General features: G+C 45.3%; 1 protein-coding gene across 2 annotated transcripts in view; it reads right to left on the reverse strand.

The window, feature by feature from the left end:
- The window catches only part of LOC126195321 (ATP-binding cassette subfamily G member 4-like), a 334,509-nt gene that overhangs the window by 140,599 nt on the left and 170,651 nt on the right, over positions 1-23,259 (reverse strand). Inside the window, exon 2 of one of the 2 annotated variants that reach the window (XM_049933889.1) lies at positions 12,029-12,159. In XM_049933889.1, coding sequence (XP_049789846.1) covers positions 12,029-12,159 — 131 coding nt within the window. Of the gene's footprint in view, positions 1-12,028; positions 12,367-23,259 lie in introns of those variants that run through there. The other variant, XM_049933888.1, reaches the window with a different exon arrangement.

The raw sequence follows: 23,259 nt of genomic DNA on the forward strand, positions 1-23,259 counted from the left end.
GTAGCGAAAAGCACATTCCGAGAGCGTTAGTGTACAATTTACACCTAAGAGTGCACTGAATAGAGCCTACAAAGTACATTCCCGTAAACCCAACCAACTAATGCCAACCGCTGCTGCTCACTGGCAACAGAATCACGCTTAAATAAATTGTTTGATATTCAGACCAACCTGGTCAGTTTCGAAACGCACACATAAACATACTAATTCATTATAGTTCTACGTCTTTAATTGGAGTATATTTTCTGTAAGTTGTAAGTAGAGGCCAAGTTGGTATTTTAGTAAGACATTTAATTGAAATCTTAAAGTGTATTAATTGCAACGACCATCCTAAAGCATTTGTTTTTCAACCCGGAATGTAAGACTTCTAGCACTTGCGCACAGCAGCCAGATTTTCTGATCAGTGAAGAGTGCCATTTCTTCTCCTGTTGCTCCAATTCCGGAGATGCGAAGCTACAGGATCAACCACATCGCTCTCATTCACAAAAAAGCGTATAAGTTTTTAGAAGGCAGATGTCGGAACAGTTCGAGAACAGAAAGACGACGATATCCGTGCTGGAGAACGCTGAAACGACAAAAACTCTCCACCGCTGATGGCCTTGTGCCAGCGACGCAAACATCAGAATTTTCCACGCGAGTTTCTCCATTCGCCTGTATCAATAATTAACTCAGTGCGGTTCTCACCGCTTCAGAACAGTGGCAGGCGTGTCAGCGATCCACCTCTGATAGCCTCATGCAGATTAAGAGCTGTTCACAAGCATTTCATGCATACGCATAGACAGCTCATCAAACTCTCTTAATCATTCACGACAGACAGGGGGTTCTTGCTTTCAAGTTATCACGGTTGTCTTACGCGAAAATAATAGCAGAGAAAAAAAACATTAAACCGTAGAGACGGACACTTTTGGAAAAGTTTGTGGAAAATCTCGAATATAGGACAGACCGAGAGGTGGCAAATTGCTGGAAACATTAACTCTCGTAAAATGCCTAGGAGTAACAATCCGGATCGACCTGAATGGGAATGAACGCATGAAACGAACAGCAGGAAAAGACAGCTGCGAGACTGATATTCATAGGAAGAATCATACTGAACTGTAATACATCCACAAAAGAAGTGGTTTACAAGCCGCTTGTTCGGCCGACTCTTGAGTATTCTTCATCAGTCATGGACCTTTATACGGTTGGATTAATAGAAGAGATAGAGACGATCCAACGAACACTGGCGCGTTTCGTCACGAGATCGTTTAGTCGGCGCGAAAGCGTTACAGAGATGATCATCGAACTCCAGTGGCAGATGCTACAAAAGAGGCGCAATGTTTCACGGAGAGCTTAACTATTGAAATTTCGAGAGTACTTTTCCGGGATGTGTTGGACAACACACTACTTCCTTCCCATACATCTCGCGAAACAGCCAGCACGACAGATTAGAACTAATACAGAGATTTACCGATAATCAGCGAATGGAACAGGGAAGGAGGGATCAGGTAGTGGCACCAGAACTTCCCTCCGCCACAGATCGCCAGGTGGCTTGCGGAGTATATGTGTAGATGTAGATAGGCAATAACCTATTTCCGATACTTTAACCACGAATATTTTTTCTGCATTTGAGGCTAACAAGCACAAATGTAACTAGTCTTCGGGCGGAAGATTGTTTCTATTGACCTGTGCACATTTGAATTATACCAGTCCGTCCAAAGAATTTTAACAGCGAACTTGTCCGGAAAATGTGAAATACGTCTCTTCCGTAGCGTCTGCCAGTGGAGACTGATGAGCATCTCAGTAACGATCTCGCGCCTACTAAACGAGTCCCTGGCGAAATTTGCCGTTCTTCTTTGGATTTGCTCTACATACTTCCTACTGCTTCTACCTGGAAACAGCCCGCAAGCTGGCTAGCGATACTTACGAGCCGGCCGAAGTAGCCGTGCGGTTAAAGGCGCTGCAGTCTGGAACCGCAAGACCGCTACGGTCGCAGGTTCGAATCCTGCCTCGGGCATGGATGTTTGTGATGTCCTTAGGTTAGTTAGGTTTAACTAGTTCTAAGTTCTAGGGGACTAATGACCTCAGCAGTTGAGTCCCATAGTGCTCAGAGCCATTTTTGATACTTACGAATAGGTCAAACGAATTTTATGCAAGCCAGTTCTTTCTTGGATGAATTACATTGCTTCAAGATACCTACTATAAATCACAGCCTGGCGTCTGCTTTTCCTACATGCTGTACATGAGCATTTCACTCTAAGTCGCCTCCGATGGTAACTCCTATGTATTTTACTTTTCGTATTGTTTTCTATGATTTATCGTCAATAATGTAATGGGACAATAATAGGTCTTTCCGCTTTCTTGTGCGCAAAACATTGCCCCTTTTTTACGCTGCGACTCAAGAACCAGCTCCAGCACCTATCGCCGATCCTCTGCAGATTTTCCAGCATTTCGTTGTAGTTTTATGACGTTGCAACTTCTTCTATAGCTATTATGCACTAAACTCCCCTGCCGCGTTTTCACTATTAGATACACTGATGCACAAGGAAGGTTCTTGTACGTAATTTATCATTTATGGTAATTACTAGCCTGTAATAGAGAGGATGAGCTAGAAACGTTGCGACAAACTTCGAGGGGTTGTAGAGGGTGTCTTGAGGAGCAAATCGAGAATAGGAACCCGTGTCTGGAAACTTCATCCAACGGCGCTACGGAGCGTCGAAGTTATGGGCGCCGGTGGCTACTGCCAGGCCACCACTCCGGCAGCAAACATGATTTTGTGCGCTGGCCGTAGGCGGAACGTCTCGCATTGTTGTTTGTTATTCAGTGATCGCGACTGATTGCTGCGATCGTCGGTGGCGAAAACGGAGCTAGCTGCTGCTTAGAAAGGCTCCTATGAAGGTGGCGCTCTTCTGCGTCGGTGGGTGCGGTTTCGGACGAGGGTTTCCATCCGCAGGTTATTTTTCTTCCGGAACCCCGTACAAACTCCGATGTGTTTCAGTACTCAGGTCAAAAATAAACTGCAGATGGAACCTTTTTCCGAAACAGTCATACACTAAGGTAACAAGGCTAGGCTACGCAGCAACTTTTCCCTCACTGAACAAGAAAACACTGCGAGACGTTCCGACTAGGGTCCGTCAGCGTACAAAGTCACATTTGTTGCTGAAGAGGTGGCCTAATGGCAGGCGCCGGAGCCAATAACTTTGGCGCTCTGCAGTGTCGTTAGATGACGTTTCCAGACACGGGTTCCTACCCTCGATTTGTTCCCCAGGGCACCCTCTACAGCCCATCGAAGTTTGTCGCAATATTTCTGGGATACCTATGTATGTTGTTATCTGTTCCATATTTAACTGGCGGTTGAAGTGATGTGTTTTGGAAATGGTGGCAGCTACGAACTGGTCAGTTTACAGGCTCTCTAGTTAGCCAGAGAAGTAGCTGCCGCTGCAGCTCCAGAGCGCAACGAAGCCTGACCAGTATCAGTACATACGTACGTATAAGTGCCCGGCCGCGAGTTTCTGTCTGTGAAGGCTAATCTGAGGAACTCCTGTGGATAGTTTGATATGAACTTGGATTTCCCAGGACCGTTGGGTTGCAAGAATCGATATCTATAACAGGCAAAAATCGCCGAGATTCTCGATTCCCAGTATGAATTATATATATATATATATATATATATATATATATATTGCCGCCCGGTCTGAGGCGTTTTGTCGTGGTCCGCGCGGCTCCCCCAGTCGGAGGTTCGAGTCCTCCCTCGGGCATGGGTGTGTGTGTCGTCCTTACCCTAAGTCAGTTTACGTTATATTAAGTAGTGTGTAAGGTTAGGGACCGATGACCTCAGCAGTTTGGTCCCATAACACCTTACCACAAATTTACAAATTTCCTACTCCCACTTGGCCAACTTCTTTGTTTCTAGACTCTTGGTCATCTGGAGCTCCCATTTGTGTCACTTCCATTTCTGGTCGAGCCCTGCATCTAGCATAAATTTGGATGACATTCGCGATATTATGTAGGCATGGTCCCCTCCCCTTGTAAGACGTGTTGCCACACACACAATTCCTGCAGCATATTCGCTAGAGGTTCAGCTCTGAGACTGTGCAGGACGCGGCCCTTATCAGCGGCAAACAGGCCGGAGGAAGGTCCGGATCAAACTCCGCGACTGCGCAGTTATCGCCTTCTTTCGGCCACAGAGCACGCCGGAGCGCCTGCCTGCGCGCTCTTGCAAGAGTCGCCGGCACATCTTCTGATGGCGCAAGTTTGCGCTCTTCGGTCTGGGTCACAACCCCCGCAATCACTGCCAATAATGAAGAATTTGTCCGAAGTGGATTATGCTGTGCTCGAAGATCGTACAGAGCGACTACTAAGCTCCGCACTAACCAAGCTGCTAGGTTGAAATTCGAGTTATTTTACACTATTTCGCGCCAAACAGAGGACGACCAAGAGATGAATACACTAAACAGATTCAGAAGGATGTAGGTTGCAGTAGGTACTGGGAGATCAAGAGGCTTGCACAGGATAGAGTAGCATGGATAGCTGCATCAAACCAGTCTTAGGACTGAAGACCACAACAACAACATGCAAACATCAGCACATGCGGTAAAAACAGGCATCGTTCACAACATTTGTGGCTCCGTTTAAGGTTGTTTTCAGTGAACCTGTAGTCCCTAGGCCTTTTGAAATAAATTCTCCCTCGCAGATGTCTGCTCTTAATTTAATGTGGATAGTGCCGCAGACAGAATCGCTTCAAAATAACGGAATCACCTGGAGGACCCGAAATATCGGCAACGCCATTAGATGTGCGAGTAAAACTATTGCGATTGTGTGTGTGTGTGTGTGTGTGTGTGTGTGTGTGTCTGCTAGCATTATCATAAAGCTCTCGAGTACGCCACGTGTCCTGCTGTTCCGACTGCCTGAAAGGGCATGGGCCAGACTGATTGTATTGTCATAAAACCTTACGATTTTATTACTAACATTCTAACCTACCAATGGCAGAAAATATGTAGCTACGTTCCAAAGGGCTTGTTTCGGCGTGATAAAGTCTATCTATTAAGTGATGCTTAACAATATTACACGTGTAATCTGACGAGTTCAGAACAAAGAATATTATTGTAAATCTGGTGTATTCCTACTTTACAAAATGGTGAAGAGAGGAGGGAACTGAGGGATAATGTCTGAATTGAGTACCGTAAATGGCCACAAAGGGCATTTGACACGAACTGCGTCCTCCCTAATTGCCACGCTCGTCCTGACGTTTCGCTTCGCCTGCAGGGCCGCCAACGTGCCGCTGTCTCGCGCCAGCACGAAAATGCACAGTCATCTAGCTTAGCGTGTGTACGCGGAAGAGGTATAGGCTAAGAACTGTGTCACCGTATTTTCTTAACTTTCGCCGTGTCTGGTCATCAAGTTGTCTGTTTATCTATTCCTTCGCAAATATATTTCCACTATGATACACCGGACTGATTTTTGCGTCTCAATTGTTTTTGTACCTCGTGTTTTCCACAGATGTTGGAGTACTGCCCAAAACGTATGCATTGCAAGGCGATTGTCTGGCCCAAATGCCAAAGTCCTGTTGGTTTCCTTCAGAAAAACTGCCAATCTGTTAATAAAGGAACGCATCCCAAATATGAGTCTATTTCTTTTTATATTATTATCAGAGTAGGTGAAGATGGCTGTGCGAGAAGACGCAATAAATAAAGGCCATCCATGCGAAGTAGACAAGAAACTTTTATGGGACTGCTGCTCCACCCCCCCCCCCCCCCCGGCTCAGTTCGAAGATCTGTATAAATATAACCATTCAATGTATTACGAAACCTATTATAAATAAAACGAGGCTATAGAAAATGGCTGTTCTGGAAAGTGCACGAAACTCACAAAAGCACATAAACACGTTCGACGCACACTGCCCCTCTGTCATAGAACGTGATATATATATATATAACGTGATATATATATATATATATATATATATATATATATATATATATATATATATATATATATATATATCACGTTCTATGACAGAGGGGCAGTGTACAAAAGATGCATCGAACGTGTTTATGTGCTTTTGTGAGTTTCAGGAGAGGTCAGTGACTTCGACCGTGGACTGGTCACCTGAGTAACAAATATATCAAGGATATTTCAACCCTCCCAAAGCTGCACAGGTCGGCTGTTGGTGATGTCACTGTGAAGTGGAAACTCAAAGGAATAACAACAGCTAAATCAAGATCAGGCAGACTTCGCGTACTGACTGACAGGGACCGTCGAACACAGCGGAAGCAATCACCCATGGTGCTACCAGTATTGCTGCTAGGATAAGGACTGTTCTTAGGTAGTTACAGATGGTTGAGCACTCCTCAAAGCCACGTGTTTCTGCAGTCACTACTAAGCAACGCTTGAGATGATGTGAAGAGCGACGCCATTGGACAGTCGACGACTGGAAACGTGTGATTTGGCGATGAATTACGCTATACCCTGTCGCAGTCCGATGGAAGGGTTACGGTTTGGCGAATTTCTGGAAAACGTTACCTGTCATCATGTGTAGTGCCAACTGTGAAGTGCGGACGAGTTGGTGTTACGGTGTGGATGTGTTTTTCATCGTCACCATGCGGTCCCCTTATTCCTCTTAAGAAAACGCTTAATGTGAGGAAAATTATCACAAAATGGTTCAAATGGCTCTGAGCACTATGAGACTTAACATCTGAGGTGATCAGTCGCCTGCAACGTAGAACTACTTAAACCTAAATAACCTAACATCCATTCCCGCGGCAGGATTCGAACCTGCGACCGTAGCGGTCGCGCGGTTCCCGACTAAAGCGCCTAGAACCGCTCGGTCACAAAGGCCGGCTGATTGTCACATTTTACTGCACTGTGTACTGCGTACAGTAGAGGAACTATTCGTACACGGTGATTGTTGGTATCAGCATGACAGTACATCTTATCACAAAGGAGCATCTGTGAGGACAATAACATTCCTGAAATGGACTGGGTGCCCATAGTCACGACATGACGCCAATGGAACACCTTTGGGTTGAGTTGGAAGACCGACTTCGCTCCGGACTCCAGCGTCCAACATAACTACCTTCTCTTGTTTCAGGCCGGCCGCTGTGGCCGAGCGGTTGTAGGCGCTACCGCCTGGAACCGCGCGATCGCTACGGTCGCAGGTTCGAATCCTGCCTCCGGCATGGATGTGTGTGATGTCCTTAGGTTAATTAGGTTTAAGTAGTTTTAAGTTCTAGGGGACTGATGACCTCAGTCCCATAGTGCTCAGAGCCATTTGAACCATCTCTTGTTTCAGCTCCTGAGGAAGAAAGGGCTGTCATTCCGCTACAGACATTCAGACACCTCATTGAAGGTGTCCTCAACAGAGTTCAAGCTGTCAAACAGACAAAGGGTGGCCACCCTCATATTAATGTGCACTAACAGAACTCCGGACGCTTCTGATTAGGCGTCCCTCTCTCTCTGTCGCGTGGCGGCTCGCCGCCGCCAAGTGCAAGTATTTTTAGTTGACGCCATTTAGGCGACTTCCGCGTCGGTGATGACGAAATGATGATGGGCACAACACAACACCCAGTCCCGGTGCGAAGAAAACCTCAGAATCGGGGAATCGAATCCGGTCCCTTCGGTTGGGCGTACAGTCACGATGACCCCGTAGCTACCAGGGCGGACTTTTGATCAGATAATGTATCTTCGAAGAGCCACACAGCTAATTTAAGCACGACTGCTTTGACGAAGATGAAGATCAAATAACATGTCTCTCCTAGCTTCTTCTATCGCCGGATTTAAAGGTTATTTAACCAGTGCGATACGTATCGAAGAGAGAGGGTGGATGTTTCTATCATTTAATTCCAATCTCTGCAGCGGCAGTCTGATGTTTTCTGTCTGCCACTTGGCGAGCTGCAGAGCTCCACCTAAGAACAGTAATGTTGTTGACTCTGACTAGCACTCAAATTTAACTTGCTCGTTCCGGATGATACTGCGCTGAGCTTACAAAAATCATGCAGCATTAACGTAGATACGTGCGCTATATGTCCAAAAGCCTCAGACTTTTCTTTCGCGATGCCACACAGGTAGTCCAGCACGTACCTCACTCTTCACTGCGATAGCGGGGTCATTCTATCTCGTAACCGCTAAAAATTTCGCAGGGCACTTTGAAGGGCATGGATCGATTGCTAACCCCTCTTACGTAACCAGAAGAGTTTGGATGCGTTTGGTCGTACTCTGTATTTGTATTAACTGTGCCGAATACCTTCTTGGGAGCGTCTTTTCGGCTTTATCGGGTAGTAATAGATGCAACAAGCCGCTAGTGGGATGTGGAAGGTAGGCCTACACAGTTGCTCAATCCCCTGCCTATCCCTGAGGGTATTTTCGTTCTGTCGTTACAACTGCAAGAAAATGCGTGGTTTTTTCCCACCATATGCTTTTCGCTTTATTGAGGTAAAGCACCATCAGTGGTCTGTAATTAAAAATATTTGCAATTTTATTTGCTTTTAAGATCGAAAAACAATTCTTTAACAATGTCTCGGTTTTTACTTACGGCGATTTCTGCTTGGTTTCTCGCCTACACGTAGGCCACTAATGACACTGCACATCAGTAAAGTGAAACGCGTCTGGGTAAAAAAAAAAAAAAAAAACACGTATTTTCTTGTAGTTGTAACGACATAACGAAAATAACCGCAGGAATTGTAAAGCAACTGCGCACAATATGGCCACACAAATGAAGAATTTAATCCCTGTCTATTCGCTTATGGAGCCAGGAAAAATGGCTATGTAAATGCCTTTTCTATTCTGTTTTCACTACAAGTCCCCTGAGGCAGTCTGGTACAGTCATTGATGTACATGAATTCTTTCGATCTCTTTCTCCAAGATGGATGTGAAGAGTTTCTAGCAAACGAGACACAGCGTGTCCTTCTCGACAGAGATAAATTTTCAGACATAAAAGTAACTTGGGGAGCGCCCCAAGGTAGGTTGTAGGACCAGTACTTTTCACAACATATATTAATCACTTAGTAGATAACGTCAGAAGGTTCATGAGGCTTTTCACGGATGGTGCTGTTGTATACAGAGAAGCCGCTGCGCAGGAAAGCTGCTGCGAAATCCAGGAAGACCCGCAGATGATCAAAGCTTTGTGCAGGGATTGTCAATTGACCCTCAACATAAAAATATAACGTATTGCGCATACATAGGCAGAAACACTTATTATTCTATGATTTTATGATTGCAGACCAATCGCCGAAAGCAGTCAAATCCATAAAAAATCTAGGAGTATGCGTATGGAGCGATTTAAAATGAAATGGTCGCATAAAACTAAATGAAAGTAAGTCAGATGCTAGACTGGGATTCACAGGAAGAAACTTAACAAAATCTTGTTCAAACTATTCTTGAATACTGGCTCGTCCGTCTGGGATCCGTACCACATAGGATCGATAGAGGAACGAAACAGAGAAGATCTAAAGACGAGTAGCATCACGGTTTGCTTTACTGTTAACAGTGGCGAGAACATAGGTTCCTAGAAGAGATAACCAATACATTGTTTCCTCCTACGTGTATTTCGCTAAAAGATTGAGATAGTTTCGAGGTCACATGGAGGCTTACCAGTAATCAGTCTTCCCTCAAACCATTCGCGACTGAACAGAAATGTGGAAGTGGCAGTGTTTACACAAAGTACCCTGCGCCGCACACCGTAATGTGGTTTGTGGACTATAGACGTAATGCAATAGTATTAACCACAAGTAGGCCGCAAAAAAGACTCCATATCACGCTTTAGCGTTACTATCGACTGAAATGGCACAGTGGTGTTCCTTTCCCATCCATCAGGTCCGCCTTATTGAAAAACAACGTTTTAGTTCCTTCTCACCCAAACATGTTTCGCCACCACAATCACGTCGTCAGTGGTAAGCCTTTTATTCTGAAATTTTGTTAATATTAAAGATACTCACCACTCCTTTAATTTTTCTTCGTTTGCATATTATGAAAAGTCTCCTACCTTTTGCAGTATTTTGTGGGAAGGTAGACATATTAAAGAGTTAAGTGTGGATTAGATTTCGGGGCCAAGTGCAGTTCATATCCACATTTTGGTTTTCAGCTGTTTCCTTAGTTTAGCACAAATGCGCTCCAAATGTCACTACTGTCACATTCCAGACACTGCTAGTGTTCAGTCTCTAACATCATCAGCATATCGTTAAAACAATGATATTTCTTTCGTAGTGATACCCACTCCTTTTTAAATCCTGTTACTGAGTCCAGATGTCATTCATTTATGAAGTAATCAAATACTCTTGAATTTGATCAATTCCAGTTACTAGGATCCCAATATTTAAATCGCAGACCACATACCTCCCATACATAATCCTGCAACAGTAAAATGTCTGTTATAGCTAAGAATTTGGCGACACGCTCACAATGGGCAGCAGGACGCAAAAATGGATCCAAAATGTTCACACTAGGTCAAGTACCAAAGTCCGATGGGCAAGCTCTAACTGGCTGACGCTTCATTCTCTGCGGTGTCCATTGTGTGTCCTTCTGGTGGAAGGTTGTCATATTTTATCAGCGTATCGGGTCGCAGAGATAGACCTCTTCCGTGACTCAATTAACGTCACCACCCACGTTCCACTCGCCACAGGTAAGTTACTTCGCAGCTACAGCTGTTACCATTTACTTCTTTTTCTTTGTCATTACATATATAGTATAACATACAGCAGTCCTTGTATCCGTATTCTTATAAAAGCGAAAAGAAAAATTCCGTCCATCCCAAAGGGCTATTTGCCTATGAACTGAATAGCATATAATTAAGAGGTTGTGGTCTGACATAATGTTGGCCTACGCAGAAGGTAATTTTGTGGACCATACAAAGAACTCATCTGGTGTAAACCTCTCACAATCGTCATCTTTAAAGAGTAAAAAATCCAAAAGTTTCAAGTGAGTTCGAATTTCTTCGAAACGCCACTTTTTAACTCTCCTCCACGCAATATCCAAAATATCAAGGCGCACGTCGTGATCTTCAACAAAAATCAAAGTCCTTGGTTGATCGTCTCCTATCTTTCTAGCGTTACAACAAATCATGGTCAGACGATAGATTATTCTCGTGGTCATTCCACATGTGATCGCTGTATATCTTCGTTTGCACCCTCAACAACAGAACGACGAACTATCACTGCGAGAAGTATGATTGCTTATCGCTTATCTACTCTTAATATCTACTGTACGTATCTCACCCCCTTAAAAACCGGACATTTCTCAGCAACACAGTTATCGTAGGTGAATTTCCTTGAATACAGTTGCAGCACTCATATTCTGGTGTACCTTGGGATATAAAATTAGGTGAAGAGCCTAAACGAGAGGAAACGCAACTCATGTACGAACAATGCCATACCAGATTACTGGGTTGGGTTTTTAAGTGTTAGCGGCAGCGGATCGGCAGAGAGAACATAAATGAGTTTATGAGATCGCTCTAAGCTTGTTGATACCAGTGCCTACCTATTTTAATTGCATATTACAGCACTGAGGATGATCACTAAGTGACCGAAAATCGATTTTGCGGATAATAAAACAAAAAAATACGACCAATGCTGATTCTCCTTCCAATAATAAATAGAAACCGCTACAGCTAATATGAATTCGAAACAATTTGGGCAGTAAACTTCATGGTGTGCATCTATTGTAGTTAACAACTGAATAATATAAAGGAAAACACATTCGCCTACAATTTGTCATGTTTTTCACTAAAAAGCACAATAAGTCTCGAATACTGAAGACATATCTCTTGGTGCTTAATACATCCCGTCATTATTTGTACATGGCACACAACAAAATGTTGACATGGAAAGAAAAACCAGTCTTTTTACTATGTAAATTATCTGTACTTCTAGTCTGTACACGTGCGTGACTAAAGGAGGATATTGTTGGTTATGTTTTACGAGTGTACATCCATCATGGCGCCAACAATAGCCACCATGGATAAAACAACTGAAGAAAGTTGGGTGACTATTTATAACCGTAAGTGTTGGTGGCGAGATACGCAGTTCTACGGATTCAAGATAGAGGAATCAAGCAAGATACTCACTCTTTTTACGGCCTTCGCGGACGGTGTAGCTGAGGTCCGTAAAGCCAATGTCGACAGGAGGCCGCTTGGGAAGGTGCGTCAGCGTCTTGGGCTGGCTCGGCACGATGGTCACCTTCACCGACGACTTGCGCCTGTTGTTAAAACCAGCAGAAGACGCGGGCGCGCCATTAGCTTCGAGCAACTCTACGCTGGCGGAAGGCATGGCGGCGGCTGCAGCTGGACGTAGCGCGCGACGGAGTCCTGCCTTTGCTTTCAGCTAGCTACAGCTACGTCGCGGCGCGGCACAATCTGCGCTGCGTCCTCTCTCCTCGACCGCCGTCCCTCAACTGACGTTGCTGCTGCTGCTGCTGCTGCTGCGCCTGCGCGCCGCGTGCACATTACCTTGGCAACTAAGCGCAGTGCATGGCGCGGGCGCTTGGCGGCGCTGCGTTCGCGACCCCGTTCAGGCTATCAGTAGCTGCTTGTCAGCTGTTGTTATTGCGCTGAGAGAGGGACGTGGTGGAGGAACAACTGACAAGATGAAATAATAGGAGTGACTCAAAAACGTCGACAGGACAGGTAATTTCTCGGAAATTGTGAGATGTGGCACTGACAATAAAATTATAGGAGGTGTAAAGTGAACAAATTAGCAACTCAAATGAAGTGCGCCATTAAATTCTTCATTTTGTGTCCATGGTATTCATAGTTGCTATATAATTACTTACAGTATTTCAAATCCGTCTTTTCGAGTACTAAAAAGGCGAGAAAACATTACACAACTAATGTTTATATATGTAAACAAACATTACTGTTGGAATATTTCGTCATGCTGTACTTCAAGAAACGCACAGTAGTGTAAGCCAAAGTGAAGTTAGGCCAAATACGTAACTTCCGGACGCTGTAATACTTGGAAGATGTTAGAAGAAAGCATACAAAAATACAACGAGGTGACAGAAGTCATGGGATAGCGATATGCACATATACAAATAGCGGTAGTATCGCATACACAAGGTATAAAAGGGCACTGCATTGATGGAGCTGTCATTTCTACTCGGGTGATTCATGTGGAAAAGTTTCCAACGTGATTATGGCCACACGACGGTGATTAACAGACTTCGAACGCGAAATGATAGCTGGAGCTGGACGCATGGGACATTCCATTTCGGAAATCGTTAGGGTATTGAATATTCCGAGACCCAAAGTGTCAAGAGTCTGCCCAGTATACCATATTTCAGGCGTTACCTCTGACCACGAATAACGGCCTTCACTTAACGACAGAGACCAGTGGCGTTTGCGCAGAGTTGTCGGTGCCAACAGACAAGCAACACTACGTGAAATAACCGCAGAAATCGATGTGGGAGCTACGACGAACGTATCCGTTAGGACAGTGTGGCGTAATTTGGCGTCAATGAGCCATGGCATCGGACGACCGACGCGAGTGCCTTTGCTTATTAGTACATTGCCTGCAGCACCTCTCTTGGGCTCGTGATTATATTGATCCGACACCAGACGACTTGAAAACAATCCCCATAAGAGCTAATGATAGGGTTCGAGTGCGACCCACACTCCACGAGGCCATGGACCTCAGCTGTCAACCAGGCACCGTGCAAGCTGGTGGTGGCTCCATAATGGTGTGGACTGTGTTTACATGGAATGGACTGGGTCCTCTGGTCCAGCTGAACAGATCATTGACTGGAAATGGATATGTTCGGCTACTTGGAGACCATTTGCAGCCATCCGTGGACTTCACGTCTCCATACATGTCTCTGGGCCATAATTTTGGCCACTTGTTTTAAGAACATTCTGGACAATTCGAGCGAATGATTTGGTCACCCAGATCGCCCGACATGAATCCCATCGAACATTTATGAGATGTAATCTAGTGGTCAGTTTGCGCACAAAACCCTGCATCGGAACACTTCCGCAATTATGGTCGGCTATAGAGGCAGCATGGCTCAATATTTCTGCAGGAGACTTCCAGCGACTAGGAATCAGCATGGGTTTCGGAAAAGACGTTCGTGTGAAGCCCAGCTCGCGGTATTCGTCCACGAGACTCAGAGGGCCATAGACACGCGTTCCCAGGTAGATGCCGTGTTTCTTGACTTCCGCAAGGAGTTTGATACAGTTACCCACAGTCGTTTAATGAACAAAGTAAGAGCATATGGACTATCTGACCAATTGTGTGATTGGATTGAAGAGTTCCTGGATAACAGAGCGCAGCATGTCATTCTCAATGGAGAGAAGTCTTCCGAAGTAAGAGTGATTTCAGGTGTGCCGCAGGGGAGTGTCGTAGGACCGTTGCTATTCACAATATACATAAATGAACTTGTGGATAACATCGGAAGTTCACTGAGACTTTTTTCGGATGACGCCGAAGTATATCGAGAGGTTGTAACAATGGAAAATTGTACTGAAATGCAGGAGGATCTGCAACGAATTGACGCATGGTGCAGGGAATGGCAATTCAATCTCAATGTAGACAGGTGTAATGTGCTGCGAATACATAGAAATAAAGATCCCTCATCATTTAGCTACAATATAGCAGGTCAGCAACTGGAAGCAGTTAATTCCATAAATTATCTGGGAGTAGGCGCTAGGAGTGATCTAAAATGGAATGACCATATAAAATTAATCGTCGGTAAAGCAGATGCCAGACTGAGATTCATTGGAAGAATCCTAAGGAAATGCAATCCGAAAACAAAGGAAGTAGGTTAAAGTACACTTGTTCGCCCACTGCTTGAATACTGCTCACCGGTGTGGGATCCGTACCAGATCGGGTTGATAGAAGAGATAGAGAAGATCCAACAGAGAGCAGCGCGCTTCGTTACAGGATCATTTAGTAATCGCGAAAGCGTTACGGAGATGATAGATAAACTCCAGTGGAAGACTCTGCAAGAGAGACGTTCAGTAGATCGGTACGGGCTTTTGTTGAAGTTTCGGGAACATACCTTCACCGAGGAGTCAAGCAGTATATTGCTCCCTCCTACGTATGTCTCGCGAAGAGACCATGAGGATAAAATCAGAGAGATTAGAGCCCACACAGAGGCATACCGACAACCTTTCTTTCCACGAACAATACGAGACTGGAATAGAAGGGAGAACCGATAGAGGTACTCAAAGTACCCTCCGCCACACACCGTCTGGTGGCTTGCGGAGTATGGATGTAGATGTAGATGTAATTGAGACCATTCCACGTCAAGTTGCTGCACTTCACCGTGCCAAAGGAGGTCCGTCACGGTATCAGGAGATATCCCATGATTTTCGTCACTTCAGCGTACAACTACTGACGATGCGTCCAACACAAAAACGAAAAGCATACAGTAAAAAAAACGCATATTTTTTAGTACTTGGCAAGACGGAGTGAAATGCCTTAAGTAACAAATGAAGCGGTATTCGTAAGAGTTAAAGGAAGATCGAGGTTGTTATGATTCAAAAGAGGAAAGCACACTGGATTCGAAGCTTTATGAGAAGAGACTCAAGGTAGTGGAAGAAGAAGACGAAGAATATTTTTAGAAGATGACTTTAAGAGAAAGAAGGTAGGACTACGTGATAGGGAGAGAAGCAATAGAAGGTAAAAATTGAGAACAAAATTCACAAGCTACATCCTTGGACTTGACATTATCCGCTGCACTTTCTAAACCTACCTTAAACGTCCAAATACAGTGAATTACATAAAATGTTATCAGCTGAGACACCAGTCTCAAAACGTAAAGGAAAACATTCTTTGTCTTACATCACACACTTCATGTACAACCACAAAAATTCAGCCACAGGTGAAACAATACAGAAACTTAAACCATATATTTTGAACTGGTGATCTGACTTGTAAATAACTTAGCATTTTCTGAGATGCATGCCTTGCAGCCAACAAATATTTCTTCACTAACATCACCTTCACAAACATCAAACAGCTTCATCACTGATTTATCTGCAGGGTGACAATTATTGAACTATATGAAAATAAAAACTACAGTAGTTACAAACTACGGGATGCACACACTTTATTCAACTTGCAAACGTTACATAGATATTCGGATTTAGGTTATGACATGTTCGATGTGCGTGCCATCCATGGTGATGACGTGGCGCAGACGAACAGCCAAATTCTGCATGACCCGCTTAAGTGTCGGGACATCTACGCCGTCGATGACACCCTGAATGGCCGCTTTCAGCTCAGCAATGGTTTTGGGTTTATTGCTGTACACCCTGTCTTTAATATAGCCCCAGAAAAAGGAGTAACATGTGTTCAGATCCGGAGAATATGGCAGCCGATTGAAGCCCATGCTGGTGGCCTCTGGGTACGCCAGAGCCGGAATGCGGTCCCCAAAGTGCTCCTCCAGGACATCAAACACTCTCCTGCTTCGAGCTCCGTCTTGCATGTACTACATATTGTCGAAATTAGAGTCACTTTATATAATAGGGATGAAATCATCTTCCAAAACTCCACGTATCGTTCGGCAGTCACCGTGCCAGCAAGGAATATCGCACAGATTAATCCGTGACTGGACATTTCACACCACACAGTCGCCCGCTAAGGATGAAGAGACTTCTCGATAGCGAAATGCGGATTCTTAGTCCCCCAAATGTGGCAACTTTGCTTATAGACAAACCCATCCAAATGAAAGTGGGCTTCGTCGCTAAACCAAACCATACTGCGCATACAATTCTCGTCATGCCCCGCGGCCAATCGTGCAGTTTGAACGCCCTGACGCAAACCGTTCAGAAGTTATGACGATTTTATTTCGTACAGTTCAATAATTGTCACCCTGTATCAGCACTTGGACGTGTTTCAGGAGAAATCCATTACCCACAGTCACAAATGTAACTGTTCAGAATTAAAAGCGTTTACATACAGACACCCCCTCAGTGAACGGAGGAAATGAGAAATACCACTAGCTCCTATTATCAATGAAGTGATACTTCCGACTTACACCTCATAGTGATGAGAGGGTGAGCGCCATAGGCGGCCAACGTAAGCGGGAACCGAATGACTATTATCCTTGGATTGATAAATTGACACTGAAGGGGAACCAATCTCACTGAAGATTAACAGCAGGAGAATACAGAAAGCAAGGAGAAACCACCCCATTAAAGATTCTTAAGGATAACTCAAAACAGAATGTAAATCGGACTCTACCTTCCTTACAATAATACGTGACTCTGTCCTCAGTAAGGAGACAGCACACAGAGGAATGGTACCCAATGCCACAGGGTGTACCATCCAGGTATAATTATCTGCTTCATTTGCAGTCGCATTTCTCCAAAATTCCACACACTCTGGCAACCAGCAAAATGACATCATCCTGTCTTGCCACTGTAGTTGGAGAAGGACTTAGTGTCTGCTGGCTAGAAGCGCTAAGTAGATTGAAGGGAACATAGAGGATTGAGCAGAAGTGGAATTTCGTAATCTGCCTACATTTAATCTCCTAGTCTTCTCTAGCAATCAAATACACCTCTGAATCGTAAATTGTGAACTCATTTGGTAAGTGCATCTTGAGCACAGTTTCAGGGAATACCACAGAGTATACGTTCAGTCAGTTGCTGGAAGGTTTCTTGGGGAATGGCAGCCCATTCTTCACGGAATGCTGCACATGAGGAGAGGTATCGATGTCTGTCGGTGAGGCCTGGCCAGAAGTCGGCGTTCCAAAACATCCCAAAGGTGTCCTACAGGATTCAGGTCAGGACTCTGTGAACGCCAGTCCATTACAGGGATATTACTGTCGTGTAACCATTCCGCCACAGGCCGTGCATTATGAACAGGTGCTCGATCGAGTTGAAAGATGCAGTCGCCATTCTCGAATTGCTCTTCAACAGTGGGAAGCAAGAACGTGCTTAAAATATCAACGTATGTCTGTGCTGTGATAGTGCCATGCAAATCAATAAGGGGTGCAAGCTTCTTCCACGGAAAACGCAACCACACCAAAACAGCACAGCCTCCGAATTTTACTGTTGGCATTACACACGCTGACAGATGACGTTCACCGGGCATTCGCCATACCCACACCCTGCCAACGGATCGCCACATTGTGTACCGTGATTCGTCACTCCACTCAACATTTTTCCACCGTTAAATCGTCCAATGTTTACGCTCCTTACACCAAGCGAGGCGTATTTTGGCATTTACCGGCGTGATGTGTGGCTTATGAGCAGCCGCTCGACCATGAAATCCAAGTTTTCTCATCTCCCACCTAACTGTCATAGTACTTGCAGTGGATCCTGTTGCAGTTTGGAATTCCTGTGTGATGGTCTGCCTATAACACACTAATACCCTCTTCAACTGCCGGCGATCTCTGTCAGTTAACAGATGAGGTCGGCCTGTACGCTTTTCTGCTGTACAAGTCCCTTCACGTTTCCACTTGACTATCACATCGGAAAGAATGGACCTAGGTACGCTTAGGAGTGTGGAAATCTCGCGTACAGACGTATGACACAAGTGACACCCAATCACCTGACCATGTTCGAAGTCCGTGAGTTCCGCACACCCCATTCTGCTCTCTCACGATGTCTAATGACTACTGAGGTCGCTGATATGGAGTACCTGGCGGTAGATGGCAGCACAATGCAGCTAATATGAAAATTATTTGGGGGTGTCCGGATACTTTTGATCACACAATATAGCTCTTAAGGTACGCGTTTTCGAGGCTATGTTTGTACAAGACTTTTTGTTTCGAATGGTCGTTCCTGTCATATCTCTGAATATTTACCATTCCTCATGGGACACCTCGTATACTCCGTTTATTAAGGAATAAGTCGATTCATATAAAGAAACGTAGTATATCAACTTAAAAAAAGAGAAGCCATCAGTCGCTATGAAGTGATCGTTATTTTCCAGATTGAAACAGAAATAAGACAGTCCAGTCAGATTAATGTGACCACCTGGCAAAAGCCTGAATAAGCACCTTTTGCAGGGAGGACCGCTGCGAGACGGATAGGAAGAGAATCATTGAGGTTCCGGAGGGTACCTACAGCGATGTGCAGCCATGACGACTCCATTACCGTAGCCAGCTGTGCTATGTTCCTCAGTTGAGGATCCATGGCGCGAACAGCTCCATCGAGGTGGTGCCAGAGATCCTCTGTTGCGTTTAAATCCAGGAAGTTTGGTGGCCAGGGGAGTACGGTAAACTCATCCTGGTGCTCTTCGAGCCACGCACGTACACTGCGAGCTGTGTGACACGTGGCATTGTCCTACTGGTAGATGCCATCGTAGCAAGAAAAAACAAACTGCATGTAGGGATGGACATGGTCCCCAAGGATAGAATCATAACGCGTGGTGGTCCACTGACCCTTCCAGAACGACGAGATCACTCAGGAAATGCAATGAAAACATTCCCCATACCACGACGCTCTCTCTTCCGCCCGCCACCCTTCCGATGATTGTTGCAGGGTGTTTGCTTTCACACGTTTCACGCCGATGGCCATCCGTACGACGGATCATTGTTGTGTACGTAGTTCCGCGTAGTCAGCGCGTACACAACTTTCCCACTAGAGCGCGCCCCGCTAAGCACAACAGCGCAGGCGCAGCGCTCGTCCGTCTCCGCACTACGAGATGGCGCTGTCTTAGAGACGGACCAAATTCTGCTTCCGCCGATCCGCGCATTAATATGTCACGCAGCCAATGAGATTGCTGCTAACGTAGAACCTTTTCTCCTTACGGATCACACTCGCGCAGTGATACCTGAACGCGCGAGGTATTATAACGAGTGTACAGACCTCCGATCAGTCAGTCTGCATTAGTCTGTACGAGTCTGCATTTGTCTGCATTAGTCTGTACCAGTCTATAGTCAAGTTTCAGTCTGCGCCTAATAAGATTACCATATTCCTGTACATAGCCATGAAGATAAATGTATAGACACTTTTGTCAAGTATCAGAGATATATGTGCGAATAAGATTAACGTACGAAGACCAAAGGAACTTCAGATTGTCAATTGTAAACAGCATCCAGAATCAAGTTACGTAATGTCTATGTTATTTATTATTTTAATAAAAGTGTGTGAAAATTAATCAAGTTCTGTTTAAAGTTGGTCACCGTCAATCTGCTACTCTAAGCGTGCAGGTGGCATTTCTATCCTCTGACCTAACGGCAGAAGATAAACACGCCACGATAAGAACACGAGACATATTGCTGACACTCGCCTACTTCGTTACAGCGACAAGTCAAATAATCTGATGGTGTGTGTACCGAAGGTCTTACTGTACACACACCATAATCATAAAACGTGATTCATCTGCAAAAGCAACGTTCCGCCACTCAATGGACGTCCAGTTGATTTCCGTGCAAATTCCAACCTTTGTCGCCGATGAACAGCAGTCAGCATGAGTGCATGCGCCAGACGCCTGTTTCGGAGTCCTAAACGCAGCGACGTTCACTGAGGGTTCGTAGAGGAGACGCTGTAGGTAGCCCCTTGGTTCATCTCGGCAGTCCGGCCATTGCGGCCGAGTGGTTCTAGGCGCTTCAGTCCGGAACCGCGAGACCGCTAAAGTCGCAGGTTCGAATTCTGCCTCGGGCGTGGATGTGAGTGATGTTCTTAGGTTAGTTAGGTTGAAGTTGTTCGAAGTTCTCGGGGACTGATGACCTCACATGTTAAGTCCCATAGTGCTCAGAGCCATTTGAAGCATTTGAACCATCTGTGCAGTCAGCTGCTTAACAGTTGCAGGTTTATTCGCCCGTGCACACCCACAATCATCATTGACCCCCGTCATCTACGGCCCTGCGTCATTTTGCTATGCACGGTATACATTAACCACGGTGACACGTGAACAGTTTAAAAACTTAGCTCACTCGGAAATGCTTGCACCTCTGGTCTGAAAGCAAATCATTATGCTGTTTTGGACTTTTTACACCTTCCAATGCTAGCGCTGCCATCTGCAGTCTGTGAGTGGATATTGCAAGTTGACGTCGAATGACGGCGGTGGTCACAGGACCGTGTAGATCCTCATCGGAGTCGTTGTGAAATGACGCAGCGCAAGGCAAATACACTACTGGCCATTAAAATTGCTACCCCATGAAGATGACGTGCTACAGACGCGAAATTTAACCGACAGGAAGAAGATGCTGTGATATGCAAATGATTAGCTTTTCATAGCATTCACACAAGGTTGGCGCCGGTGGCGATACATACAACGTGCTGACATGAGGAAAGTTTCCAACCGATTTCTCATACACAAAAAGCAGTTGACCGCCGTTGCCTGTTGAAACGTTGTTGTGAAGCCTCGTGTAAGGAGGAGAAATGCGTACCATCACGTTTTCGACTTTAATAAAGGTCGGATTGTAGCCTATCGCGATTGCGGTTTATCGTATCGCGACATTGCTGCTCGCGTTGGTCGAGATCCAATGACTGTTAGCAGAATATGGAATTGATCCCTGAGTCAACAGATGGGGACGTTTGCAAGACAACAACCTTCTGCACGAACAGTTGGACGACGTTTGCAGCAGAATGGACTATCCGCTCGGAGACCATGGCTGCGGTTACCCTTGACGCTACATCACAGACAGGAGCGCCTGCGACGGTGTACTCAACGACGAACCTGGGTGCACAAATGGCAAAACGTCATTTTTTCGGATGAATACAGGTTCTGTTTACAGCATCATGATGGTCGCCTCAGTGTTTGGCGACATCACGGTGTACGCACACTGGAAGCGTGTATTCGTCATCGCCATACTGGCGTATCACCCGGCGTGATGGTATGGGGTGCCATTGGTTACACGTCTCGGTCAGCTCTTGTTCGCATTGACGGCGCTTTGAACAGTGGACGTTACATTTCAGATGTGTTACGACCCGTGGCTCTACCCTTCATTCGATCCCTGCGAAACCCTATATTTCAGCAGGATAATGCACGACCGCATGTTGCCGGTCCTGTACGGCCCAGATTTGAAGTTGGTGACCAAAATTGGAACTAATTTTTTTCCAACATTAATGCATTCCACATAATGCATTAGCATATCTACCAAGTTTCGCTGCTATACGATAATTGCAGCCCACACTGGACACCTGTGAATAAGTGCACATTTATTATAACCAACCGGTATCTTACATTATGAGACATGCTTCGTGTTCTTCCTTCGATAGTGCGGCGAAGCCCAGTCTGGCAAAATGTGTTAGGTAGTTGAAAACACGCCACGTATGAGGTACGGTAGTTTTTCTTAGCTCCTCTCCTCGCCGTTTGCTTCTGGCGTCCTTGAGGGAGCATCATGCGTAACAGATGAAGCAGACGCTGCAGGTCATAGGAGATGTATTGCCTGGCCTGTTGGCTCGTGGAAGTCAAAGATACTGTTGTGTAAGCGGGGGATGCGACCGCTGTGTCTCAAAAAGGAAATACAGGACTTCATATCTTCGTTTCAAACGGCTATTCTGAGAACTGTCGCTCTATTTTCCCAAAGACAACCGCTTATTCTCCTTGAGGTCTTGGCCACCAGACTCGTCTAATCCGAATCCGGTGGAACACATCTGGGTCGCTATTGGGCGCCAGCTCCTCAACCCAAAACCACCCATAATTTACGGGAATTGCGTGACCTGTGCCTAGACGTCTGTTGCTCCATACCTCCGGAAACCTACCAATGACTTGCCGAATCCATGCCACGTACAATCGCTGCTGTATTGCGCGCCAGAGGTGGACCGACACGATATTAAACTGATTATCTTGATGGTCATAATGTTTTGGCATGTAAGTGTATTTCGATAAGCAGCATTTTTAGGGTCCTGTACATCAATCGCTAAAAACGGAACCCTTATAGGATCAGCCGGCCGGGGTGGCCGAGCGGTTCTAGGCGCTACAGTCTGGAACCGCGCGACCGCTACGGTCGCAGTTTCGACCCTGCCTCGGGCATGGATGTGTGTGATGTCCTTAGGTTAGTTAGGTTTAAGTAGTTCTAAGTTCTAGGGGACTGATGACCTCAGAAGTTATGTCCCATAGTGCTTAGAGCCATTTGAACCTTATAGGATCACTTTGTTGTCCGTTTTTCTGTCTGTCAGATTGCTGAGAACCCTTTTTTCTTAGGAACGAGTATCAAGTTCAAATTTATGTCACATACTGAAGTCTATGGCCCCTTGACGATGTAAAAGATGTAAGCTCCTACATCAGATACTGCCGTTTATGTCACATATTTCGATATTCGCAAACTCACTCATCAAAGCCTTTAGGGTACTTCCCGTTTACCTATGATCATGAAGTTTGGCCATAAGCAAGGTCTTCACAGTTCAAGTAAAGGAAAAAAATCCGAAAATTCTTAATCTGACATTATATTACAAGAAAA

Source organism: Schistocerca nitens, chromosome 7 (genome assembly GCF_023898315.1).
Source record: "Schistocerca nitens isolate TAMUIC-IGC-003100 chromosome 7, iqSchNite1.1, whole genome shotgun sequence".
Lineage (NCBI taxonomy): Eukaryota > Metazoa > Arthropoda > Insecta > Orthoptera > Acrididae > Schistocerca > Schistocerca nitens.